This window comes from Vicia villosa, unplaced genomic scaffold (assembly GCF_029867415.1).
Source record: "Vicia villosa cultivar HV-30 ecotype Madison, WI unplaced genomic scaffold, Vvil1.0 ctg.000177F_1_1, whole genome shotgun sequence".
Lineage (NCBI taxonomy): Eukaryota > Viridiplantae > Streptophyta > Magnoliopsida > Fabales > Fabaceae > Vicia > Vicia villosa.
Genome location: NW_026705051.1, coordinates 955,163 through 982,908, shown reverse-complemented (window position 1 = coordinate 982,908; position 27,746 = coordinate 955,163). Strand labels below are relative to the sequence as shown.

At 31.4% G+C, this 27,746-nt stretch overlaps 3 protein-coding genes across 7 annotated transcripts; 2 read left to right on the top strand and 1 right to left on the bottom strand.

The window, feature by feature from the left end:
* Positions 1-3,563: 3,563 nt before the first annotated feature.
* LOC131625010 (uncharacterized) lies at positions 3,564-5,610 on the bottom strand. Of its 2 annotated transcripts, none has more exons than XM_058895928.1 (6): positions 5,324-5,610; positions 5,105-5,234; positions 4,695-4,880; positions 4,286-4,393; positions 4,137-4,201; positions 3,564-4,038 (listed from the first exon to the last, which is right to left on the bottom strand). In XM_058895928.1, exons 3-6 carry the CDS (start codon positions 4,824-4,826, stop codon positions 3,891-3,893), a joined length of 453 nt encoding a protein of 150 aa, XP_058751911.1. In that variant the 5' UTR covers positions 4,827-4,880; positions 5,105-5,234; positions 5,324-5,610; the 3' UTR covers positions 3,564-3,890. The 2 variants fall into 2 exon arrangements, with proteins under 2 accessions (XP_058751911.1, XP_058751912.1); XM_058895929.1 differs by having other exon boundaries at positions 4,695-4,812; positions 5,324-5,607.
* Positions 5,261-10,878, top strand: LOC131625009 (pentatricopeptide repeat-containing protein At3g62890-like). Of its 4 annotated transcripts, XM_058895926.1 has the most exons (8): positions 5,261-8,080; positions 8,448-8,561; positions 8,644-8,853; positions 8,972-9,417; positions 9,525-9,808; positions 9,922-10,090; positions 10,184-10,282; positions 10,427-10,878. In XM_058895926.1, exon 1 carries the CDS (start codon positions 5,453-5,455, stop codon positions 7,808-7,810), a length of 2,358 nt encoding a protein of 785 aa, XP_058751909.1. In that variant the 5' UTR covers positions 5,261-5,452; the 3' UTR covers positions 7,811-8,080; positions 8,448-8,561; positions 8,644-8,853; positions 8,972-9,417; positions 9,525-9,808; positions 9,922-10,090; positions 10,184-10,282; positions 10,427-10,878. The 4 variants fall into 4 exon arrangements, with proteins under 4 accessions (XP_058751909.1, XP_058751910.1, XP_058751908.1 ...); XM_058895927.1 differs by having other exon boundaries at positions 8,461-8,561; positions 10,184-10,878; XM_058895925.1 differs by having other exon boundaries at positions 9,537-9,808; positions 10,184-10,878.
* A 12,077-nt stretch (positions 10,879-22,955) lies between these two features.
* LOC131624981 (small ribosomal subunit protein uS7-like) lies at positions 22,956-25,235 on the top strand. Its single transcript, XM_058895897.1, has 5 exons — positions 22,956-23,109; positions 23,219-23,313; positions 23,495-23,766; positions 24,681-24,884; positions 25,000-25,235. The coding sequence occupies exons 2-5, from the start codon at positions 23,221-23,223 to the stop codon at positions 25,052-25,054; spliced, it is 624 nt and encodes a 207-aa protein (XP_058751880.1). The 5' UTR covers positions 22,956-23,109; positions 23,219-23,220; the 3' UTR covers positions 25,055-25,235.
* The last annotated feature ends 2,511 nt before the right edge of the window (positions 25,236-27,746 follow it).

Below are 27,746 nucleotides of genomic sequence, written 5' to 3'. Positions count from 1 at the left end.
TGTCTGAATGTCTGTTTATGAAACAATTGGGTGAATGATGTAACTATGATGTGTTATTATTTATGATTCAATAACATTTGTTAATTTGAATGAGACTCACCCTTACTGTTGACATTTTCAGATTGGCGAATAGCGGCTTGTGGCTTTGGTGAGGATAGCTCATAGGCCAGTTTGTTTAAGTATAGCGTCGGTGTCATGCTCTGATATTGTAACACTGGGGGAACGCTAGTTAGAGTTTATGATGATACTCTATTTTGTTGTTATTGGAATAATTTTGTGGGATATTGCATAGATGATGTTATGCTTATCCGTTGATTAATGTTCCGTTGTGTAAAAACATGATTTTGTTAAATTGATGATTCGTTCCTAAGTGAAGCATGACGATCGATTTATGATGATTTGTTTTAATTGGAATTGTGGCACCCTTGTTTTCATGTTTTACTCTGGATTATTTTAATAATTTCCGCGGGGTTTAGAAGGGTGTTACAACGTGACGTGCCTATGTTAGGATCATACAATCAACCAAATTGAATCAATATATTTCATGCAATTGAATTAAGCATACAAGAACACAAAATATCATTGAAAGGAATTAAACTAAAATTAACATTATAATAATCTCAAGTGTTGGAACCTGAAATACAGTAGATTGACTCAAGGGCGATTAATTCTCCATGAGTTCGTAAAAGCTCAGAAAATTTCGTGAATAGTGTAATGTGAACAGTACCACGGCTGCTAGGTCTTAGGGAAATAACACAACCCGTTAATGACCCAACTGGGTAAAATTACAAAACCCAGGCCCACAACTAACGACCCAAAACAGAAAATAAAATAGTGCTGCAGCTTCGAACGCAAATCTGGGAAATATAGGCTCCGAATCTGACTTCGACTCCAACATGAAAGTCGTAGCTCTCTCTCTTAGCTTTCCGGCGATTATTAGAACACCTCAATCGCATTCCTAGAACTCGAGTTATGATCGTTTCTGTGAAAGCTGCCGAAGCTGAAAATTAAGTACGAAAATCAATTAAAGGAAAAAATAAAGTAAAATATAAAAACATAAAACATAAGAATAACCAAAATAAAGTAAAGAAATGCATAAGTAAAAATATAAGAGAATGTGCATCAAGATGCACTAATCAGATTGTTATGTCTTAGTTGTCTTTTGAATGCTTAGATTGGAGCACTGGTTGAAACATTGAATCTGCGTGTATCTTGATCTTATTGGTTGCATATTTTAGAAGATTATATAGATTTTTATCTCTATTAACTGTTTCCTTTGTGCAGTGATAATAGAGGAGATGGAGGCGGGGAATTCGTTACTGACTTTCTTCTGGATGGTGCTATTTTTGGAACCCTGGCTTATGTTTTTGCTCCCCAGGTCATTTCTTATTACTTCAATGGGAAAAATTGAGCATCTAACGACCTACTTTATTCTCTTTCACTGTCTCCCTTATCATGTACTATAGAGATATTGAGGATACTAGAGAACTTGTCTTCGGCTTATTTGCAAAAAGGCCACTATAAAACTGCAGAAGAAGATTATAGGTGAGCATTTTATTAAATGGAATCAAAATTCATTTTTTGATTTTTGTTTCTCTTTAAAGAGAGAAGTAATAATGATTCACAACAACAATAAAGCAAGAAAACACAATAATCATATTCGGGGTTGTGATACGATACATCCTAAGAACACAAAGACGACTATGAAATTCAAGAAGAATGACGACGACAAGAACAAATGTTGATACAAATCTGAATGGATAGCTTAGTTTATTCCATACCATTATTTAAATATTAAATGAGCTATTTCGAATAATTTCATTTCAATATCATTATTATACTGCAACTATTTTGAGAACTAATAATTGGATGAATAGAAACATCAGATTTATGTTTCGATTACATTGTTGTTTGATAAGTTTAAGTAATGTAGTAATAGTTGAATAGAAATTGATTTTATTTTATCTTTGAGATTGCAACTTGAAAGCTACTAGCCACATTGTAGACTATAATGGGCATCTATTGCTGTCAAACAAATGAGTAGTTTTATGGTGCTTATCCATGCTCAACTTTGTAGCCAAGATAAGCACAATTTGTTGCACAAAATATAGTGTTGTTCTTATTTAAAATATCAAACAATGACGATCTTATGGGAATAAAAAATTAAATAATCTCTATAATGGAATAAACTCAAAATGTTTTCCACTTTATGCAATTGAAACAGGTTTCTACTTAGGATCCTTTTTATTAATTATTGTGCTTTCTAATTTTCAAATATAGCTTATTAGACTGCACAAATTTTCTAATATTTTTTGCTTCAAAAGTTTAGAATGTCTTTGTATGAATCTTCAGTTTACATCTTTCATTTGATTTGAATTCAATAATGAATAAAAAAATGTGAATGAATGAGACCTGTATTAATATATGTGTATAACAAACAAATTGAAATAACATATGAAATTGAATTTATAAATTATTTATGATTAGTTGAGAAGAGAGCTGAAAACAAGCCATAGCTTGCAATCACATATTCTATAATTTATGAATTATTTATGATTAGTTGAGAAGAGAGATGAAAACAAGCCATAGTTTGAAATCACATATTCTATAATATGACCAAATGCTGTAGAAGTAATATGAATTTCTTGATATAATAATATGTTGTTATAACTTAGACCATCAAAAATATAATGTATCTAATTACTTTTTGACATTTCTTGATAATATATGAAAAATTGAAATATATAATATTGATATAAAACAATTTTATTTTGATTTTAAAAATAATAAATTATTTTGATAAAACAATTTTATTTTTTATTTAAATTTTTAAAACAAAAGTGTGCGTACTACACCAATACCCGTGCGGACACACAGATTACACACTAGTACCATGTGAGTGTACGGGTAATCAGACCAAAATCTGTGTGAATACACGGGTAACACAACAGTATTTTTTTTAACACACCAGTACCATGTGAACGCACGGGTAATAAACTTATGCCAGGTGTATTACTGACTTTTCATTTTCTTTATATTTTTAACCATAGTCCAAAATTTAATAAATACAACGTTAAATTGAATTTTTTTTAGATCATTCTTCATGTTATGAATCAACCGGCTCTAATTTGTTTATTTGGGCCCAAATTTATGCACGTATTGTTTCTTTCTTCTAATTCAGGCCCATATTATTAACCTATTTTTGTTTTAATAAATTTTATAAAAACCAATTATACTAATTATAAAAATAAATTGCTCAATAAATCATACCAATATTATTTTCTAATATTTCCTTATGTCAATTTTAATTAATATGATTTATTTCTCTAATTCCAATGCTTTCCAATTTGTTCCTGTTTTTTTATACATAAATTAATGTTTATTATTTTAATTATTTTTATTTTACAAAATTATGTTTCTTAATTTATATATATATATATATATATATATATATATATATATATATATATATATATATATATATATATATATATATATATATATATATATATATATATATATATATATATATATATATATATATGCGCCAAATACGCGTCCCATACCAGAACCCATGCGAATGCACGGATTTGTTACTAGTTTTATTACAAAACCAATCTGATTACAGAGAGTGATTCTGAAGAATTTTGTGTAACTAAAAATTTGAAGATTGAATCTTACTACAACCAGTTTGATTTCATACTACAGAGACTGATTCATATGGGGTAATACAAGTTCTGAAATATGCTCAAACACAACGAACGAGAATTATTAGGGTTGTTATGGTAGAGCAGTTTTTTAGACCACTCTTGCAGCTACATATGACTATTAGCATGAAAACTGCCAACACATCTGAAACTAGATTCGGGTAAGTCAAACCGAAGTCTGCATCATTTTCTTCCTCGCGGATCTCGACTAAGCCCGTATTTCTTCAGTGTTTTTATGTAATTTCTCATAAGGGTAAACTTGTTGCTTCCTAGATGATAGAAATAATCCCAGGAATAAATACCAGTTTTATGCAAGTCATCAAAATTGAGCCTGGATCATCCAATTAAACAATCAAGTTTTAGTTGGGAGAGAGTATTAGGTTTTATTTAAGCAAAGAATTTTGTTTCTAAAGTCTGAAATTGTAGTACCTTACCCCATAGTTTCCTACTGGTTCTGCAGACATAATTCCCACATGGCGTCTTCCAGATATCACCTAGATTAACAAAATCATCAATAAAGTAAGCATCATTAGAAATAAATCCACTGATCTTGAATCAATTTGAAATAATGAAGTTACCTTTTCACCTCCAATTGATCTGATTTTTCCATCAACTGCAGGGCTATTTATTCTGAGAAACTCAGCAGATAATTTGAATGCACTACCATTGGCAAATTCTACTTCTACCTGAAACAATAATGCTAAAGGATGTAAGCAAAAAACAATTGATGAAATAACATTTCCATCAGCTATAATTACCAATCTTAAAACCATTTATGATTTCAATCTATAGGTTTCTATAGACCTGTTGGTGTTCCACACTTGCCTTAATTGACAATTTAAATTAATTTGATATTTCCAAATACTTCTCTATCTATTGCAAACTAAACATGTGTGGGTTTAGTTAAATCAATAAGACTAAATGGAAATTTTTTATTTTATTTTCAAAAAGAAAAAACTAAGGGGATTAGAGAGGGAAAAAACTCACATATTTTGGGGGTTGAAGAGAGAATTTGGTTAGGCGTGCAGATTGTTCGGCCACTGAGTTGAATCTCCGAATAGTTGCCAGCATAGTTTTCCTTATTCTAGTCACGTTATTTTTACTTCTGAAGGAGATCATGAGGGAGATTTATCACCGGAACCCATGTTAGCTCAACGAAATCATGTTTTACAACTTTCAGGCAATGAAATCACAAAATAAATACCATTAAACTCTAATTGATGAATACAAGTTGTAGTTCACACAAACCTAAGAAAAGGAATGTGCATGTGTTTCTGTTACATAGAATGTTATATATGAAACAGACATTTTATCAAACATGTAGTGTGCAAAATAACAAAAGGAATTGCATGAGTTACACAGAATGTTATATATTTAACCACAAGAACTAAGCTTACTTTGATGCCAAGAAAGAGAAAGTAGAGTATGCTGGAAAAAGAAGATATCGTCTCTTATATAAGAGGAATAGAGTTCAACGTATTGCTATGGTTCTGTGTGATTTTCATCCAATGTTTGCATATTCCAACACTGCATTGAGAAAATGATGTATCCTTTGAATTATAAAAAACTCAAGTTACGAAAATATCCTCACTCAATTAAAATATTAGGATATTTACCTTCCAACTTATATTGTTTTGTGCGACGTCATCTCAACATACGGTTTCTCTCCGCCGCGGCCGTTCATTGCTTCGACATTCTGCCACCTCCGCCGCCGCCGAGCTTATCGTATTTTGGATGTATTTGTGATGTTGGAACATGTCAGAAGACTAACAGCCTTAACACCAACCATAAACCTCTCCATCTTAGAGACCAACTTACAAAGATGCCAATGGGTGAACCAATTCAAGCAGATTCTGTCTCAAATGATCCTCACTGGCTTCATCACAGACACCTATGCAGCAAGCAGGCTCATCAACTTCTCCACTCACTCCAACTTCATTCCTTTCCATTACTCCCTCAAAATATTCAACCACCTTCACAACCCCAACACCTTTATTTGGAACACTATCATGCGTTCCCACTTAGAGCTTCACAATTCACCTCATCAAGCTATTAATTTGTACAAGCTCTTTCTCTTTCAAAACACTCCGCCTGATCATTACACATACCCGATTCTCCTCCGGTCGTGTGCCGCTCGGGTGTCGGAGCATGAAGGAAAGCAAATTCATGGCCATGTTGTTAAGTTTGGTTTTGATTTGGATGTTTATGTTAGGAACACGTTGATTAATTTGTATGCTGTTTGTGGGAACATGGTGAGTGCGCGTCAGGTGTTTGAGGAAAGTCTTGTGTTGGATATGGTTTCATGGAATACTCTTTTGGCGGGTTATGTTAATGTGGGTGATGTTGGCGAAGCGGAATTTCTGTATGACAGGATGCCGGAGAGGAATACTATTGCTTCTAACTCCATGATTGTGTTGTTTGGAAGAAAGGGTTTTGTTGAGAAGGCGCATAGGCTTTTTGATCGGATTGAAGTAAAGGATATGGTTTCTTGGAGTGCGATGATTTCTTGTTTTGAACAGAATGGGATGTGCGAGGAGGCGTTGGTTTTGTTTGCGAATATGAATGCTTGTGGGGTCATGGTGGATGAGGTGGTTGTGGTTAGTGCTATCGCTGCTTGTACGAGCCTATCGGTTGTCCGGATGGGGAGGTTGGTGCATGGTTTGGCAACCAAAGTAGGGATTCAAGATTATGTTAGCCTTCAGAATGCATTGATACATTTGTACTCAAGCTGCGGGGAGATATTGGATGCTAAGAAACTTTTCAAAGGTGGTGTCTTGTTGGATTTGGTGTCTTGGAACTCAATGATTTCTGGGTATTTGATGTGCGGTTTAATTGAGGATGCTAAGACATTGTTTGATTCCATGGTTGAGAAAGATGTTGTGTCTTGGAGTACTATGATATCGGGTTATGCTCAACATGGATATTTCACAGAGGCTGTGGCTTTGTTTCAGGAAATGCAGACTCTTGGAATTAGGCCGGATGAGACTGCTTTAGTGAGTGTCATCTCAGCCTGCACCCATATGGCTGCTTTGGACTTGGGAAAATGGATTCATGCATATATAAGTAAAAACAAATTTCAAGTTAATGTCATTCTGGGTACGACACTTATAGATATGTATATGAAATGCGGATGTGTTGAAAATGCATTAGAGGTTTTTTATGCTATGGAGGAAAAGGGAGTTTCTACCTGGAATGCTCTCATTCTTGGGTTGGCAATGAATGGTTTGGTAGAGAAGTCACTTAACATGTTTGAAGATATGAAAAAAACCAAGACACTTCCTAATGAGATAACATTTATGGGAGTTCTTGGGGCATGTCGACACATGGGCCTAGTGGATGAGGGGCGCCGCTACTTTAGTTCAATGACCCAAGAGCACAATATAGAACCAAATGTTAAACATTATGGATGTGTGGTTGATCTTTTAGGACGTGCAGGTTTGCTTAAAGAAGCAGAGGAACTGATTGAGAATATGCCAATGGCACCTGATGTTGCTACTTGGGGTGCTTTGCTAGGGGCTTGTAGAAAGCATCTTAATAATGAAATGGGAGAGAGGTTGGGAAGGAAACTCATCCAGCTTCAGCCAGACCATGACGGTTTCCATGTGTTATTGTCAAATATATATGCTTCAAAAGGAAATTGGGGCGATGTTCTTGAAATTAGGGGAAATATGGCACACCATGGGGTGGTGAAGATACCTGGTTGTAGCGTGATTGAAGCAAATGGAATAGTTCATGAATTCCTAGCGGGAGATAAGACACATCCTCAAATAAATGATATTGAGCATATGTTAGATGTAGTGGCTGCAAAGCTAAAAATTGAGGGCTATACACCAATCACAAGTGAGGTTTCATTGGACATAGATGAAGAGGAGAAGGGAACTGCTCTTTTCAGCCATAGTGAGAAGCTTGCTGTTGCCTTTGGACTAATCACTATACCCCCACCTGCTCCTATCAGAATAATAAAGAATTTGCGCATATGTAATGATTGTCATACTGTTGTAAAGCTAATCTCTAAAGCATTTGATCGTGAAATTGTCATAAGGGATCGTCATCGCTTTCATCACTTTAAGCATGGATCTTGTTCCTGCTTGGATTTTTGGTAGCGAAAGCTGCAAAACAGTATGTACAATTAATGTGAATGGACCCTTGCTATGCTTAAGGAAAATACTCTGAAATCAAAATCTTTACAACGTTCTGGACTCAATTATAGAAGCATGTAGCATCGACGATCTTGTTAGATTTGGTCAGTGTCATTGATGTTGAATCAAATTATTTTTCATTCTTATACCGCAAGTTGTTTCCAAAAGCTTCTGTTGGTATAGAATGAGGGCAGCAGCTCATGATATACTTCACAAGATACCAAATGCTGCAAGGTGAGTCAGTTTTAATGTCTGATTGGAAGTATTTTAGACCTACATATTGTCTACGGTGTTTTTGTCTGTCCTGTTTCATAGTTAGAAGAATGAGAAAAATGAGTTATTTATTGTTTCTCCATTACTGATAATAGGATCCCCAAGACAATAAGTGGTCAACTCTGAAATACAACCTAATAATGTCGTTCTTATCACCGGTCACTAATAATTAAGAAAATGAAAGTGATTGAATGTAACACACAGACACGCATTTGATTTGAAGTGTCGGTGCTATATCTTTTACCTTTGCTTGGTCTATATGTTTATGCATTTCTTGGTTTTTGTTTCCTGGAATTAGCATGGCAAATAAATTAATGTTACTGCTCAGTATTCTGAATCAGGAGCACGGTGATGATCATCAAATACATTGCTCTAGAGATAGAAGTAGAATAGCTTGGAAGATCATTCTAGTGGTATTCAACCATATCCAAATATAAAAAGGGTGAGTCTCTTGATGCTACTTGCATCAATATTACACAAGGGATAAATGTGCATGCTCTTGATATAAGTTTTTTTTGCTGCAGTCTTTGACACCATATGTGGAAAATGAAAAATATAACATCTCAAGAAGGTGTGGGCTTCACCCTGACAACGATATATACAGAGATCGGGAACAGCATAAATCTCATATAGCTACAAATGAATGGCAGTGTGGATACGGTAAGAGAACTTTCTACGAAGAGAAACATATTGATCAGCATTTTGACAACGGACACTCCAATTTACTTAATTTGGTAAGATGCTTGTTCAATAGAATCAATACGATGTAAAAAGTTACTCTTTTTCATCCATGCATTCTGTGATTATGATTTTGAGTGACTAAACATATTGCTCTTGATATATGTTTTTCAGCTTTTCGTCATGGCATTATAGCAATGACACTGTTTTTTCATACTGAGACGCACCACAATAATCAGGATGATGCGGGTGTTTGTGCTGGTGCTTTATTTTTCACACTTTTTATGACAATTATGCTTAATGGAATGTCAGAGGAAAGATTAGTACTTTTGAAGGGTGTTAATGGTGCATTTAAACCTGGTATTCTCACAGCTTTGATGGGTGAAAGTGGAACCGGAAAGACATTTTTGATGGATGTTCTGGCTGGTAGGAAAACAGGTGGATATATTGATGGAGACATCAAGGTTTCTGGTAAGCCGAAAATGCAGGAATCATTTGCTAGAATCTCCGGCTACTGTGAGCAGAATGATATCCATTCACCTCATGTAGCAGTTTGTGAGTCCCTGCTTTACTCAGCATGGCTTCGTTTACCTTCAGGAGTTAATTCCAAGACCAGAAAGGTCAGTTAGTGCTTACAGCACAAGAGCTATGCCCTTTTAGGTTTCATATCTCCTAATGAAAAGTTTAATTTACTTTAGGTTGATTATTCTGACTTTAAGGACATTAGAAATGGTTGCAGATGTTTATTGATGAAGTGATGGACCTCGTGAAGCTGAACTTGTTGAGTAACAAACAACTCATATAAGAAGTTGGCCAGCCTGCTCCTGGTTCAAATGATCTTCGTTTCCCTACTCAATTATTGCAGTCTTTCCTGGTCCAATGCCAGGCCTGCTTATGGAAACTACGTTGGTCATATTGGCGTAATCCACCATACACTGCTGTGAGGTTTTTCTTCACTGCATTCATAGCCTTGATGTTTGGAAGAATGTGTTGGAACCTTGGCGGAAAACAGTTAGTCAAACTATTTTTAATCAAAATACAATTCCATATTTTTCACCTAGCATTATATTTTCTAATCTCTGTTTATTTATAGTCAAATTCTAGTACATTTTGGTGTCTTGCAGCACAAGTAGACAAGACCTGTTGAATGCTGTGGGTTCAATGTATATTGCTGTTCTCTTGGAGTACAAAATTCTTCTTCTGTGCAGCCAGTGGTTGCGGTTGAAAGAACTGTATTTTATAGAGAAAAAAACTGCTGGGATGTATTCTGCCTTACCCTATGCAATTTCACAGGTAACTATAATCACAGTTTAATCTACTGAGTGATTTACTACTTTACTATGCAAACTAGAAATTCTCATATTAACACCTCCCTTTTCGTCACAGATTTTGCTAGAGCTACCTTATGTCTTTGCTCAAGCTGTGGTATATGGAGTTAGTCTATGCCATGATCGGATTTGACTAGACCGCATATAAATTCTTTTGGTATCTATTCTTTATGTACTTTACTTTACATTACATTGCTCTACTTTACCTTCTATGGTACAATGGCTGTGACAGTGACACCAAAACACCATGTTGCTTCTATCGTGGCTGCTGCATTTTATGCAACTTGGAACCTCTTTTCAGAATTCGCTATCTCGAGACCTGTGAGTACTAACATTCAGAAAGACTGTTTCATTGAACCATCTACGGATTGGTTGCATCTCAATTTGGAGATATAAGTTATAATCATATAAACTACTCGTATGACGACTAAAGGAGGAAAGGATGTGAAAACTTTCATTGATTATTTTGGTATCAAACGCGGCTTCATAAGAGAGTCCGTGGTCCATACTACTGATGTAAGTATGAATCAGAATGCATTTAACATGAATAAAAGTAGTTATGTAATTTGCAAAGTATACTCTTCACATCCATTAAACACTTTCGATGAAGCATTTCATCAAACACCTTGGATTTATTCCTATCCATTAATCAAATTTGTTAAGGTTTGATTGCATTATTGAACAACAAAATTGAGTTTGCATTATTATTGCCAACAATATTGGGTTTTTGGAGAATGATGGGGAAGGTGAAAGTTTTAAGTTGTTATTCTTAAAATATTATTTCAGATATTTTATTTTTTATTAATTTTTTTTAATCTTAAACTTTCAAAAATCACTTAAATTTCTAGTTATTTCAATTATCTTTTAATAAAAATTGTTTTTGAGATGCATTTTGGAAAATTTGTGATTTCGACTATATTTTAATCTTCAATATTGTATATTTATGTTACATGATGGCAGAATTAATCTTTTAATTTATAAAAAAATAAATTATTTTTTAAAATATTTTAAAAACGTTTTTATAAAAATCATTTTTAAAAATATAGAAAAAATCTATTTTTCTAAAGTTAAAATAAATAGGTCTATTATGGCTCTGTTTGGTTGATGGCTGATAGCTTATGGCCGATGGCTGATAGCTGATAAGCTAATTAAATTGTTTGGTAAAATTAGCGGTTTACTAGCTGATTAATGTAAAATGACATAGAAGGACATTTCTAAGATTTTTAATAAAATCTATATTTAAGTTACTTTAAAATGTAGTAATTTAAATTTATTAAATTTTTTATATACTATTATTATATTAATTTTCATATTCTAAATATTTTTAAAAATACTTTGTTTCAATTTTATAATAAAAAATTATTGTTTCATGTCAAGGTGTACACATACAATAGTAAAAACTTACGAGACTTGAAAAATGATTTTATGCGAAATTGCAAACATATACTAATATAAAAAGATATTAATTTATAATAAAATGTATGTCAAATTAATATTTAAGATACATAAAATTAAACATAATAAGAAAATATATTAAACACACATTGTAAATGTTGCAATACATATAATAAAAATTAAGATAATCTCAACTAGTTATATTAATCTAAAATAATAATCAAAATAAGTATATCGCCTATTATTCCAAATTAAAGCAGCAATAATAATCAAAATAAGTCTATTGCCTCTTATTCCAAATTAAAGCAATAATAATCAAAATAAGTCTATTGCCTATTATTCAAAATTAAAGCAGCAATATTATTACGAATTTCCTTCGTCTTGGTTGATCTCCCTGCTTCTCCTTCTGGTATGTCCCCACCTTAAGGACCAACAACACTATCTGAAAGATCATCATGAAGTACATAATTTGGATGTTGGTCAAGGACGGTAAACATTATATCATCATGTGAGTTGATGCGAATATAGTTATGCAATGCAAATGCTGCTATTATAACATCAATTTAAGTCTTAATACTAAATTGCAGCATTTTATTAAGTATCTTCCATCTTTTCTTTAATCACATAGAATCACATCATGTTGCTAAAGACATAATTCATATTATATAAAGAAACAATAAAAGATTAGGAAGAGTTGCTATTCATGAATTATATTGAAATACACCTCTATCATATGGTGATATAACAATAGTTAAAAAATAATAGAATGAAAAAAACCCGCAAGAGATTGACCACCTGCTATGATGCTATGCTCCCAGGGCCGGCCCAAACAAATTGGAGGCCCTGTTCTAACTTTTACAATCGGCTTCTAACTATTAAAATAAAATATAACATATACACTAAAATTCTTGTTTAAATATTATATTTAAAACATTTATTAGTAAATGATATAATAGAATATTAAGTCTATCGGATATAGGATGTGAGTTCAAACTCGCGGGAACTTACTTATTGATCTTTAAAAATAATTTTTTAACAATTTAATAATCCGTCACATCTCACTTATTCACTTTTAACAATTTAATTTATTATTATTTAATTATAATAATTTAATTAAAAAATAAATAAGCTGAATTGATACAATGTATAAAATAATAATATATAATCTTTCATTAAAAATAATGATTTACACACTTAAATAAATTAAATATATATTAAACGCTAGAATAAAATAATGCAGAGGTGAATTGGAATAGTTTTAGAATGTGTGCGAACTGCGAAGCCTTAAATAATGAAACAATTGAAATAAATAATGAATTGCAACTATTTTGAAATGATGAATTGTCTTAAAACAATAGTCAATAATTGAAGTGCATTATTTTATTTAGGCTAATGAGATAATATTGCCACAAATATATTATAAAGATTTCATACTATATTATATCTTTTACTTGCATTGGCTGATGGAATTAGGAAGGGAAGTATTTTATTTAGGCTGGTTGAGTATTTAAATTGGGGGCCCATATACATGTGAGGCCCTGTGCTGTGGCACTGGTTGCACAGGCACAGGGCCGGGGCTGTATGCTCCACTTTGCCGAAACCAATCTTCAATTTACACGGTAACCTAGCTTCAATTCACACGGCATAAAATTAGGTTTATTTAAATTATTAATTAAATTGGGTTGGGTCTAATATAATACATAATTATTTTATATTTTATATTAAAATAAATTATAAAGGGTAAAAGTGGAATTCAATTAAAATAATAAGGATAAAATTGAAAAGAAAAATAATAAGTTATAAGCTATAAGCTAAAATGCAATTTTAAATAGCATCTGAAAAATGAGCTATAAATCAGTAAAATAAGTTATAAACTCGTTATGAAAAGACCGTTACCAAATCGATCTTTTATTATCATATGAACTTATAAACTATAAGCTTAAAATTTGGCTTACCAAATAGAGCCTATGATAAAAAAATATTCTTACTAGTGCTTGTAAAATTAATTTATCCGACAAATGTCAATATTAGGAGAATAATAGTATTTGTGTTATGAATGTAACATCTTTAATTCTTTTGACAAGCAATAAATATTAACACCTTGTCAATAGCATAGTTTTTTTTTTTTACAAAACTAAGTAAATAATATTTTTTTTACTCAATTAAATAAACAAACTTTTCTTCTATAAAAAACCAGACAGACTTGAGAAGACAAAAACATATAAAAACAAAATAAAGTAACATTTTTACTCAAAAAAATAAAAATAAAGTAACATATTTCAATTTGAAGTTGTCTGTCGAAGAATCCATTGGAAGTGTCATACGAGCATGATCGACCCAAGATAATAAGATCTATGCTAAATATTAAAATAAGTTTTTTAATTATTATTGGTATTATGATTATAAATAACAAAATAATTAGGAAAAATGTTATATTCTCTTAATGTGTTTGATTCGAGGTAGATGGAAGAGAGAAGATGAAATATTTATAATAAAATATATTTGATTCAATTTTAAAAAAGGAAAGTAAAGGAGGGAAAAGAGAACGAAGTTTTTATCATTGCAATTTCTTTATTTTTTTTTATAATTTTTATTTTTATGTCTATTTATATTGGCTTTTTTTTTTCCTAATTTGATCATGTATTATATTATATTTTATTTATATCAAATTTTAAATATTTTTTGTTTTTTAAAAATTGTAATCAACACATAGTTTAACTTGTATCAGAGAGTTATAATACGAATTAAGTGAACTCAATTTTTTTAACATTATATGCTAAGTTATAAATTTTTTAATCACTTAATATGACAAATTTTATTTTCAAAAATATATTTATGAATTTTCACCTTTAAAAGTCATATCACTTATATAAGATCATTATAAGATCATAAGGATAAAAATGTAAAATCTACCATATAAGAACTCTTATGGTTCTGGAAAATTCCACACTGCCCTTTGGTTAGCAATTGCCACATTAGCACTTTTCACATTTTTGTTGTCTTTTTCTACCCTTATCTTAACTATCTAACTAACCATTTATGTTTTAACTACCTCATTTGTTTTGTTATACACCAATTAATATATTCCAGCTGCTATTTAGTTATGATATTACTTTTTGTTTCCAACTAAATGACAATATTGTCTACTTTTCTGCGTGTTACTGTAGCTTACACACTTCACAAAGTTACTGCTATACCGTTTCAGAAGCATTGGTTCTATAACCTCTCCCTTCAATTTCTCTCCATACTTTCTCTCTCTCTCACTCTCTCTCTCTATTCTTCTTCTTCTTCTCTCTTTCTTCTCACTTCCTTCTCTTCCTCTTCCTCTTCTTTCTTCTCTCTCTCTCCATCTTCTACTACCCTGATAATAACTTATGGTATTATTACAAAAACTGATATGTGGTAACAGATATTTGCTTTTTGTTTGTGTAGATCTGTCGGAAGCTTACAAGATTGACCACAAATATTATTTTGTAGAAGAAGAGAGAATGAAGAAAGTGAAGATTGGCTATTTAGTGGTCAAAGTATGGTATTGTTACAGAAATTGATATGTGGTAAGAGATTTTTGCTTTTTGTTTATGTAGATATGTCGGTGTTGGTTTCACATTTTAGGGTTTTCGTGTTGGTTATAGATTACATAAATCTAAACTTTTAGGGTTATGAACAAATACCATTGTAACCTGATTATGAACAAAACATTTTTCTCAGATCCCTTATTCAATTTTTGCAGGTTTAGAGTTTTATATTTTTCTTTGAAAACATTAAAGGAATTGGGTCATGAAGCAGAAGTGATATTAGAGGTATGTCATTTATAAAGTTTTTATTTTGGATCAAATCACTGTCACAGTTCAACGGGAAAACAATTGAAGATGATAACCTTGTCACAGTCCAACCTTCCTAATGATTGTTTGGTTCATCGTCGTATGATTAAAGGTTTTATGATTCTATTAAATTTCCTTTCATGGTTATTGCAGCACTTGATAATACTACCAAATTTTATTGTGATGTCCTGATAGGAAGGTGATTTTCAAATGGGTAATGATATGTTTTTGATTTATGTTTATATTTGGTATTTACTGTATTTAATATGTATATGCCTATTTGATTTCTCCTTTACTGTGGCTTATAAGGAACACCGTTTTATGGTTGACATGCACGGGTGGAGAAAGTATATACGGAGAGAGAGACAGAAGAAATTAACATGAACATATGTGTTAATTTTAGCTGGAAATTTTATGATTATGTGATATTAGTTTCTTCACAAGATTAAATCATATCCCTGTTGATTTTTTACAGGCTCGGCATCAAGTTCCTGAAGAGGTTCTCCAACAAATAAGGTCTCTTAACGATCTTGACTTGGAGCTCTATGAATATGCGAGGGCCATTTTCAATAAGCAACATAAAGACTTATTGCTAATTACTAAGGTATAACTGTTAGGTTTGATACATTCCGTCTCTTTGCTAAATGGTTATATAACCAAGTAGATGACACACAGGTGTCTAATTACCAGCTGAAATTGCCAAACCGCCGTGAAATGAGAACTTCCAACCTTAAAATTGTGCTTGAGAAGAGTCACTTTATGAAGATATTCCTCTTATCTGCTACTTTGCTGGGAACTTCCATGGTTATCGGTGACGATGTTCTCACCCCTTGTATATCCGGTTAGTAATGTCACAAGCCTTATCGAATATTGATATCCGAGTGCTACAATCACACATAATGTTCTTCAATTTGTTACAGTATTATCCACCATGGGAGGTATCAAGGAAGCTGCTAGCAGTATAACTGAGAGTAGGTGCTCTTGATTTATGATTTAAGACTTAGGTACAATTTATGAATTAAGATAGTAATTAATCAATGATTTTTGTTCTGATATGCAGATCAAATTGTTCTGATATCAGTGATAATCTTGATTTGTCTTTTCATGGTTCAGAGATTTGGAACTGATAAAATATATGGTTTCCTCTCATTGCCTGCATTGGCCTGTACAATTTCATCAAGCATGATCCATCAGTTATAGAAGCATTAAATCCAAAATACATAATAGATTATTTCGCCACATTTTGTAACATTATCATGATATGATTAATAATTTGGTTCCCCACAAGTAGACATTTGACTTTAAATTTATTTGTCCATCTTTTATATGTGCACTCATTTTTTTCCCTGATATGTAAATTCTGTTACAAAAGCCGATTTTGATTCTGATGAGCGTTGGTTTAATTGTTTCAGTTTTGTTGAACCAATTTGTGTTATGATGCAGGGATGTCAAGAGGACTGGTGATGAGTCATTTGTGATCTGTTAGTGGCTTAATTCGGTATTGAGTGTGTGATTGCTCGGTACCGTTGGCCTGAAGTTGTGACTTCTGTGACTGTTGAACCTTTTGTTTGCTGTGAGCTTTAATAAGGGAAATGCTAGGAAAAATATTGTTATTATAGTGAATGTTTTTGATATTGGGCCTTACCATGCACCGTCATAAGACCAGGTACTGTGTCTGTTGGAGGAAATTTGGATTCTTGGTAAATCAATAAACAAATTGTTGTTAAGATCAAGGTTGAAACTAAGTGCTATTGCAACAGTTACTTATGTGTTTATGTGGATTCGACAACTTATGTGACACTGATTTTGCTCTTGCTTCTCCTTTGAGATTATTATCTGAGAATCAAGTGGCACCATTTTATCAGATTATGGCCTCAATAATTGTAAATTTAGGAGAATACAGTGGTTAAATGAATTCATCTGCTTATGTTAATATTTTTTCCCACGAAGTTAATAGTTTGGTTTTTGATGGGCTTTGTACTTTCATTCTTTGATAGGGGACTGACATACACATCGTTGTGCCTACAACGTATCTACAAGATTCAGGAGCAATCAATAATTTCCTTGCAAGGTGTAACACCCCAAATCTACCCGGTAATTATAATAAAAATCAGAGTATAAATTCAAAACAAGTTTATTTGAGGTATCACATATTCGTCATTCAAAAACAATTATGGCTCATTTGCCTTCATATTGATACATAGCACGTAACTTAAAACGGACAGTTAAATCATTATTCAAAAATCACTTTGTTTCAAATTAAATAATTAACTCTCAGCGGAATCATCAAACTTCATAAATATTCAAATCAAGTCGTAGCATCATTGCACAGTAACTTTAAGTTACAATTTAAAACATAATTCACTTAAAAATTCAGCAAACAAAATAATAAATAAAACAATCGCTTTATCCCCTCGAGTGCTACGTATCAGAGCAAGACACCAACTCAAATAACAGCGAGCAAAGACTTCATAAAATCACTTTAAACTTCCACCGCTATCTTGAGTAACTGTCAATTTCCCATGGTAGGGAAACATCATTCAGAAGGGGTGAGATATCAAAAAATATAAACAAAAGTATGATAATCAATATATTAGACAGGAATCATACAATAATCACCACTTCCAAACAACATTTATAATAACAACTAGCAAAAGCAGTTATAACAACAACTTTAGCAACAATTTGTAACAACAATTATAACAAACATCGACAATAACAATTATCACAATAATTACAATAATTATTCCGCAACTCAAACCAACACAATTTATATCCACAATAACTCATAACGACATTAACTTCACAATGATTCAAAATGCAACACAACTATGCACATGCATGAGGTACCCAGGGCTTCAGCCCCCATCGCCAATTGCCAGTTAAACTGAGGCATCAAGGCATAAGTCTTCGTCACTAACTTGCCAATCCAGGCCATCGCCAAAAAATGCATATGTATATAAATGCAACAAACACATATAACAACAACATCATCGTCACAAAAGGCATAAGCCTATATCGTCGTTATACCAATAAATAGAGGTATACATTGTCGCTGAAACATCCTGCAACTTCGCATAAAACAACAATAATATACATATCACTGAGAACTCACAAGAAAATAACAACACAACATACTCATCATAATTCACAAAACAAGCCAATCGCGATCACCTACTAACATATACTAATTACCTCTACAATTTTCAATTAATTTCGGTTAATTAATTATACCGCTTAATTCTACTAATTCGGTTATTTAGTACCATGCTCTGATACCACTAATGTAACACCCCAAATCTACCCGGTAATTATAATAAAAAATAGAGTATAAATTCAAAACAAGTTCATTTGAGGTATCACATATTCGTCATTCAAAAGCAATTATGGCTCATTTGCCTTCATAATGATTTAATTGTCCATTTTAAGTTACGTGCTATGTATCAATATGAAGGCAAATGAGCCATAATTGTTTTTGAATGACGAATATGTGATACTTCAAATGAACTTGTTTTGAATTTATACTATGATTTTTATTATAATTACCGGGTAGATTTGGGGTGTTACACAAGGTACACTAAATAAGAGCTATGTGTTTATCACTAACCTTACATACATTTGACCACTATTTTAGAACATTATGCTTGCCTTCTTTTAGTTATAGCATTCCAAATGAGTCTTTGCTTCAACTGTCTATCATCATAGCAGAAGCACATGCATCGTTTTTGTGATAATGCATCTTACAATTTATATTTGATTTTAGCAGTCTCAGTGTTCAGATTTACCAACCCTATCAATGCTGCAATACTCTATGCAATTGCTTTTGAATTTTTTATAGTTCTAATGCAGTTCTAATGAGTCTTTGTTATTAAAATAAAATAATAAATTAGAAGAAGATAAGATTTATCATTACTTTTATACTATATGTGACCATCTTTGTTTTTATAACCCATGGGTTATGACAAATACACGGGTATCCAGGTTTAAATTAATATACGAATCTATGAGTTATTACATTTTTCATAAATGTGCGTATCAGTACCCGTGCGAATGTATGGGTACTGATATGATCCCCATATATTGATTTAAATATTGAATAATAACAGGAAAAAATTTACTATAGATTTAATTTTTTTAATAAAAAATTTCAAAACAATAATTATACTGTTGATTCAAATATTTTTATATACGACAAAAATTTTAGAAACTGATTTATTAGCTCTTTTAAAAATGATAAACTAATTTTATTAGGCAATTTAGTCTCTTTTTTTCATTTTTATTATATCTTTTAAAACAAATGCGCGTAACACACTTGTATCTGTGCCAAAACACGAGTAACACATCAGTACCATTTGAACGCACGGGTAATCATACAACAATATGTGCGAACGCACGAGCTATTATTTTTTTTACAATTAAAAAAAATAAAAGTAAATATATTTAGAAAAATGTATGAATGCACGGGTAACCATGCAAAAATCCTTGTGAACGCACGGGTTATTATTTTATTTGTACAATCAAATAAAATAAAAGTAAATATATTTAAAATAATGTATGAATTCAAACACAATAAAAGTGTGTTAGTTTTTAGTTATTCATGTATCTAATATTTTTATTTTAATATAATTTTTAATTTAAATTACAACAATTTTTAAGATAATATATGAACATTTGAAATATTTCTTATTGATGTTTTTCTTTAAAAATAGAACAATTGATACAATATTATATTTATTTTAAAAATATGTCTTTCATTTAAATATTTATCTTTAATTAATTTATATATTTATCTTTGACTATTTTTTTTCCTATTTTATAATTAAATTAAAATTATATATATTTTATTTGAATTTCAAAATCAATATGATGACATATCCGCGGTCCACACCAGAACCCGTGAGGACGCACGGGTTTCCCACTAGTATTAATAAAATTTCTCTCCTCTCTCTTCCACTCCCATCTCCTCTTTTGAACCAAACGTTTATTTGATTAAAAAAATCTTTCACGTCCCTTCCCCTTTCTTTTCCTCCATTAAAATCTCCCTCATCCCCTCCTCTAATTTGAATAAAACAGATCCTAAACCTTCAATTGAATATTGTTATAATTATACTTAATAAATACTACATTTTTTAAAAGGTCTAAAATTTCTTTAAGAATTATGTTTTGACCTAACTAGCTTGCATTATTCTTTTGCCGGCTTTGAATAATAGTAAACTAAGGTTGGTAACAGCAATAATGACTGGGGAATTTCTTTTCCCACCTCTATATCTTTTTCCAAACTCTTGGGAAAAATTCAAAAATGTCTCTAGAGTTCGGAGATGCATCTTCGGACGCACCAATTTTCTACAAATTGAACGTAAATGAGTGAGTCACCCATATTATACTTAATTTTAGTTTGGAGTTGTATCTTCGAACGTATATTCAATATATTTGGAGATGCATATCAGAATACACCCACAGTATCCAAAATACAGACGTTTAAATAAACTCAATAATGTAAGGATGAAAAAAATGTCTGGATTAAAAAATCAAAAACAAAAAATTTATATGACTAACTCACCAACTAATACATTAGGTTGAAACTTTCCCTTAAGTATGGATGTCAAACTAAATATGTTGAGATGGTTTACAGTGATGTCGGGAAAATATGTAATCTTTACAGAAGTTGAACCATAAAATACCAACTTGAAACAATGAGTGGTTGATTTAAAAGAGAAACCATTATAGGAAACCTTGAAGTTCTGCATGATGTAGGTACTTCCAACTGTAAGCGTAGACTTGTACTTTGAAACCAAATGTGGTGGTACAATTACTTGGATCATGCTAGACTAAAAAAATCAAACATAAACAATAGACATTAGACACAAATACGATCAAAAGGTAATAAACAACTTCAAAATATATATATATATATATATATATATATATATATATATATATATATATATATATATATATATATATATATATATATATATATATATGTGTGTGTGTGTGTGTGTGTGTGTGTGTGTGTGTGTGTGTGTGTGTGTGTGTGTGTGTGCGTGTGTGCGTGTGCGTGTGTGTGTGTTGCTTTAAAAGTGACATATTAATCATACCTTCGCATCAACCAAAACCATTTCCAAGTGCTCTTTGTTAGAGGCATCTGTGACACTCCCGTAAATCTTTACGTCTAACATCAATCTTCTATAAGTATTTGGAGTCATTTATATCCCTGACATCTTCCATTGAGCGTGTCATTAGCTTGGTATGTAAACCGAAACAACAAAAAAGATCAAAGAACGTTGAACAAATTTAAATGCCAAGTTAAATAGATATCACATTTTCCATACATTTAAAAGTGTGAACTTCAATTACAGCTCTGAAACATTGTCAAAAACAGAACATGATGCAACTATCAACAATATTAAACACAGATTAAACAATATACATGACTAATCAGAGTACAAAACTACATGAATTTTCCATATAGTTAAACGTAATGAGTGCTCCATGGCAGCTATGGAACATTATCAATCATTGAACAACACCCATGACAACTACAAAAGATTATCAGAGATTGAACAAACTTTCAACAATTTTTAACATAGACTGAACAAAATCCATGGGTAATCCAAAAAACAAAGACTGAACAACATTTAAAACAAAGAAAAGGAGAAAATTGAAGAACAACAAAACGACTAACCAATGTGTTTACCTATGGTGATGGTACGAATATATCCGGTGAGTGTGTTTGGCAGTGGGTAGGGTGAGACAGATATGGAAGCTTAGTATATTCAAGTTTTTCGAAGAAGGTGATTGATTAGGGGTAGTTTGAATTGTGTGGTAAGAATCAGTTTTAAAGATTGCAAAATTCTCACTCTAACTCTTAATGTGACTTTTCACTACTCAATGCATTGAGGAAAGTGAAATGTCCATAGAAGCAAGAGAGAAATTATGGGTAAAACAACAAAGAGAAGAATTTGAAATTGGAAGTGTCTTTCCAGCTTCTTATGTACGTGAAATGTTCTCCCAACATGACACATCAACAACATTAATAGCCAAACCTCTACTATTCAACTTGGCGTAATTAATCGATAATACCTTTCAAATTAAGTTAATTTAAACATGATTTCAGAAGAGTTTAGTGGAGATTTCCAATGTCTTATCTTTTATTAGACATATATTAGATTACACAAACATTTAATCAGAATATTTTAAAGTGCTAAATCATACAAGTAATTTAAAATTTACACTCTGATTTGACAAAATACATTATTAATTGATAGTATAAAAATAATTTACATGCATCATCCATTTTCTCATATTATTATTACTATTATTAATTACAATGTAATTTGGTTAGCATCAATAACAATATTATTAAAAAATATTGAATTTAAATTTAGTCAAATGTGATAATGATATGTCATGAGAACCAATGACATGTCACAAAAAATTGATTTTAAATCGGTAGAAGGACTAAAATAAAATAAAAAATTAAAAAACATTAAAAATTTAGATTTTAAAATAGAAAGATTAAAACTGATAAAAAAATTAGAGGATTAAAATTATAATTAAGCCTAACTATTTGTTATTTTTCCATTCAAACAAAACTAATGGGCCGCCGGCCCATAAGTTTACTTGGGTAGGGTTTGGATCTTTTTATGTGAAATTGATCGATGAACCCCAATGCCAGGGTTTTGACTCTTCTTCCGCAGATTGATTTTGCCACACCTTTCTCACACAACAATCTGCTTGTTCCCAATCCATTCCTCTTTCGATTTCGGTAACTAACTTTGTTTGATTATTTTTGAAACCATAGCTGAAGTTTGTTCATTATACTTATCTATTCCTCTTTCGATTTGGTAACTAACTTTGTTTGATTCTTTTTGCAGCCATGGCTGAAGTTGTTCAAGAACCTGTCGTAGTTTCAGATCCTTCCCTGATCGAAGTCAAACTCTTTAACCGCTGGAGCTTCGATGACATCCAGGTTTTATTCAATTTTTCCTTTCAATTTTACTAAGATCTGTATTTAGATTATGTAAATTATGTAATTCGAACAATTTTAGATAATTAGTTTATGGATGATAAATTAATCATTAATTATTAGGTAAATTCTGTTTGAAGTGTTATTTTCGTCTGTTGTAATTTTGTTATTTTTGATGGGTTAGGTTTCTGATGTGTCTCTGGGTGATTACATTGGAGTTTCGGCATCAAAGCATGCCACATATGTTCCACATACTGCTGGTAGATACTCAGTGAAAAGGTTTAGGAAAGCTCAGTGTCCCATTGTTGAGAGGCTTACAAACACTCTCATGATGCACGGGAGGAACAACGGAAAAAAGCTCAAGGCGGTTGGAATCATTAAGCACGCCATGGAGATTATTCACCTGCTTACTGATCAGAACCCGATTCAGGTTATCGTTGATGCTGTTATCAACAGGTAGGATTTGCTGTGAGTTTAGATTTATATGTTTGCTTGTGTTTTTGATGGCTTGTTAGATTTTGTTTGATATTGTGAAATATGGATGAGAGACATAGCTAATTTGATATGTTAGTTTTTTTATAAAGATAAACATCTTATCTTTCATTTGTCATGACATGTATTACCTAATGAAGTTAGTTAAGAAGTGAAGAAGCTAGTTAAGAACAGGGTTTTAAAAAAAGGTCCGCGCCGCAAAAACGGCCGCGAAAAAACGGTTTTTGCGAGTACCGATACTGATTCGTTATCACCGTTTTTTATATTAAAGAACAAATTATGGTTAGTTCACACCGCGACGGCCGCAATCACACTTGTACCGACCGAAATCGCAAAAACCTTTACGCGACCGTTACCGTTTTTTTAAACCTTGGTTAAGAAGTTAGTTAAAATTCTGTTTGTTAGTTATATGATTGGTTGCTTGGCTTGCAAGTAACTTTCATATGGTGTCTATAATTGTAGTTTGTTGCTATCCTTGAACACCATGTATGTGTACATATTCATGCTATGATTGTCTTGAGTGAATCATTTGCCATTCTTTCTTTAAACTCAACTTTGTTTAGAGTTTGTTGTTTTCTAATAGCATGATTGAGAAGAAAGACTTGTAAATAACGTTAAGCTGTTATTGTAATGAAGCATTTTGACTGTTTGAATGATGGTTTTATTTGGTTGTGTCTGGTTTGGCGTGGAGGATATAGTGAGAATATTTGTTTTCCTAAACTAGGATGTGCTTGCTGCGTTGTGGATTCAGTATGTCATGTTGTTTTTATGTATTGGTTATTATTTGTTGTTTCAAGTAATAGTGATGACGTGCACTTTTACGAATGAAATATAAATTTTTAAATCTGAATCATTGTATATGCACTGCTCTTCTTCAGTGGTCCTCGTGAAGATGCAACCCGAATTGGTTCTGCTGGAGTTGTGAGAAGACAGGCTGTGGATATCTCACCCCTTCGCCGTGTTAATCAAGCCATCTATCTTCTAATTACCGGAGCACGTGAAGCTGCTTTCAGAAATATTAAGACAATTGCTGAGTGTCTGGCTGATGAACTTATTAATGCAGCAAAAGGTTCTTCCAACAGGTGTGCTATTAAAATTCTATTCACTGAAAAGCCGTTTTTTATTAACGTAGTCTATCTATTTCGTTTTGTTTATTTTATTATGCGACTGGATGCTAAATACTATACTTTGTTTCAGTTATGCGATCAAGAAAAAAGATGAAATCGAAAGAGTAGCTAAGGCAAATCGTTAAGCAGCATCGGCAGTGGTATTTTTGACCTCAGATTTTTGTTTTTCTGCGCTGTACCTTATTTAATGATACTTTATGGCTTTAGTTCTTAGCTTTTTGTTTGAGCACATACTATGAGTAATTTTGTTCATTAAAGATGAAATGTTTTTGAATACCAACCCTTAATAAATTGTGATATTAATAATTTGAATGATGGTTAATGGTATTTTAGGCCACATATTTCATTTATGCTTAGTATGTGTGACAACAACATATCAGCATAGAGTCATGTTTATTTGAAAGTTCCTCACCATCAAACTTACTATATCTCATATTCTTACAACTTAAAGTTCTTCATTGAGTCTTTCTTGGACTCAATTTTTCTTATATCCCATAATTGACACAATTTTTAAAGTCTTATAGGGCAATTAAAAAATATTGATGTGAATTTTTAATTAATTGAAGTTTATTTCTGAAGTTGTAACAGAACATAACATAGGGGTTATTGGAGTTTACATTTACCAAATGTTTTAAAATCAAATTGGACTTGTAAGGACCGGTAAGAATTGTACATAGAACCCGCAAGATCTTAGCATCATTCTGTCAAAAATACCAAAATATCCTCAGATGTACGTATTTTTTATTTAAAAAACATGGTGATTTTGCTTATGCACTTTCAATGTGTTTTCATATGTGCACTTTCGAAGACACTTTTTTTTTTCTTAAAAAAAATGTGATTTTGGATGTGCATGTTCTAAAACATGTCGGGCAGGAGAAACAAAATCCTTAAAATCAAAGCAACAAAGTATAGATTCATCATAAATTATTGAAATTACATAGCTAGTTCAATAGAAATTCAACGTTATATATTGTTATAAACGGGTAGTTAAGAACGTCTCAACATTTTGATAACATCTTTTTATAAATAAGACTAGCACATAGAAGCTCCTAAGCTTTTCTAATTGTACACCCACGCTATGAGCGATTCGGTCCCGCTGTATCCGGCCGCTTCGCTTCATAAAAAATAAAATTCAATATCGTTGGGATATGTTGAAAATCAATTGCGAGTAGAGAATGTTGCCTTTAAACTGGTGTTCTGCCACAGTTTTGCTCTACCAAACGTGGTATGAATTTCATTATGTTGATTTTGGCGCATTTGGTTCCCCGTGTCCCATTCTATACAAATATCTCCCTTGGTATCACCCAACCATTTCTTCAACGTCGCATGTGCGGATTCGAGACTCTGTTGGTTGTTGTGCAACCCAAATGTCTAACCTGGTCCGTCCAAGCACACACTATTTTCTCTTTCACCTGCTCAAGGATAGTAGATTTAACGTATTTCAGAAAATCGGGATATTCGCCACACAGGATCCTGAAGTGTACCACATTCTCCGTATACAACTCTTCTGTACGTGAATTTAAAATATGCGTTCACGCGTCCATTATCTTCTCGACTACAACACCAGGTTTGATCATGTTTTCGTCTTCATATATATTTTCAGAAATATTTTTCACCATATAGGAGCGGCATAAGAAATTCCTATATTTAATTGGATTAAACTGTTTGAATAAATACTATTGTGCTTCTCAAATAATTATATCATAGAGAATCACCCTTCCATTGTATCTCCTATGCCTCCTTTCATGTATTTTTTACTTTAATATTATTTTGAAATACTTTTTAACATCAAATAAATTATTTAGTACCTATAACGAAGTTCTATTGATTTGTGAAACAATTTTTCTTTTAAGTTTTAATTTATTACATTTATTTATATTTTATATATACACGTTCTTAATTAATTTTAACAAATTTTACCCTAAACTTAGGTATTTATTAGTACTTTTACTTATGTCTAAAAGTTGTTATATAATATAAGCAAATTTTAGCTTTAAAAGTAGAATTATTTTCATAATTTTACTTAATTATTATTTGTTTTATTTAATTATTTTATTTAATATTTTTTTCTAAATTTTTCAATAAAATGTCTGCACTATTACCTCAATTTCAAAGGTATTTAACAATTTAAATATTTCTCTTTGCACGCACTATTCCTATTTATTATTTATTTTATATTAAATTTTTATGTATAAATGAGTTTTAGTTGGGTATGAATATTTAAAATTTTAATTTATTTTAAAATAAATTATTAAAAAAAAATAGACCTGATCTATCTTATTTTATTTAATCATTATCAACAAAAACTTTGTGATAAATTAATTTCAAATTATTATATTTAAAAATGATTTTATATTTATATCATTTAGTTTTACTACTAGACCTTTGCCCGTGTGATGCACAGAATAATCGTGTATAATTTTGTGAGACTAATAATTAGTATTATAAAAATATTATAATTAAAATATATTAGAGTAATGAATTGTTTCAAATTCCAATCTTAGATTTATAATATCTGACAATGCCATCTTATAGTAGAAATTACATCACTTAACTATTTTAAATAAAAATATATAATAATAAAATAGGAAAAATAGATTTATTTTAATATTTTTATAATTAAGAAACATTGCATTAGCAAATGTTAATTAAATTAAATATAATAATAATAATAATAATAAAGACTTTTATATATGAACAATGAGACTAATTAGTAATAACAAAAATTATTAATAATGAATAATTGAACAACATAATTAAAAAATATCTTAATTTCATGTATGTTTATTCTTCTCATTATAACAAAATTTCTAAGTC

What these genes read in the sequence shown, in the direction of transcription:
- LOC131625009 (XM_058895927.1), top strand. Translation starts at nt 5,453, where the DNA reads ATGTTGGAACATGTCAGAAGACTAACAGCCTTAACACCAACCATAAAC.
- LOC131625010 (XM_058895928.1), bottom strand. Translation starts at nt 4,826, where the DNA reads ATGATCTCCTTCAGAAGTAAAAATAACGTGACTAGAATAAGGAAAACT. An exon ending in CTCTTCAACCCCCAAAATAT is followed by an intron (nt 4,394 to 4,694) that starts GTGAGTTTTTTC and finishes TTATTGTTTCAG; the next exon opens with GTAGAAGTAGAATTTGCCAA. An exon ending in GATCAATTGGAGGTGAAAAG is followed by an intron (nt 4,202 to 4,285) that starts GTAACTTCATTA and finishes TTGTTAATCTAG; the next exon opens with GTGATATCTGGAAGACGCCA.
- LOC131624981 (XM_058895897.1), top strand. Translation starts at nt 23,221, where the DNA reads ATGGCTGAAGTTGTTCAAGAACCTGTCGTAGTTTCAGATCCTTCCCTG. An exon ending in GGAGCTTCGATGACATCCAG is followed by an intron (nt 23,314 to 23,494) that starts GTTTTATTCAAT and finishes TTGATGGGTTAG; the next exon opens with GTTTCTGATGTGTCTCTGGG. An exon ending in GCAAAAGGTTCTTCCAACAG is followed by an intron (nt 24,885 to 24,999) that starts GTGTGCTATTAA and finishes ACTTTGTTTCAG; the next exon opens with TTATGCGATCAAGAAAAAAG.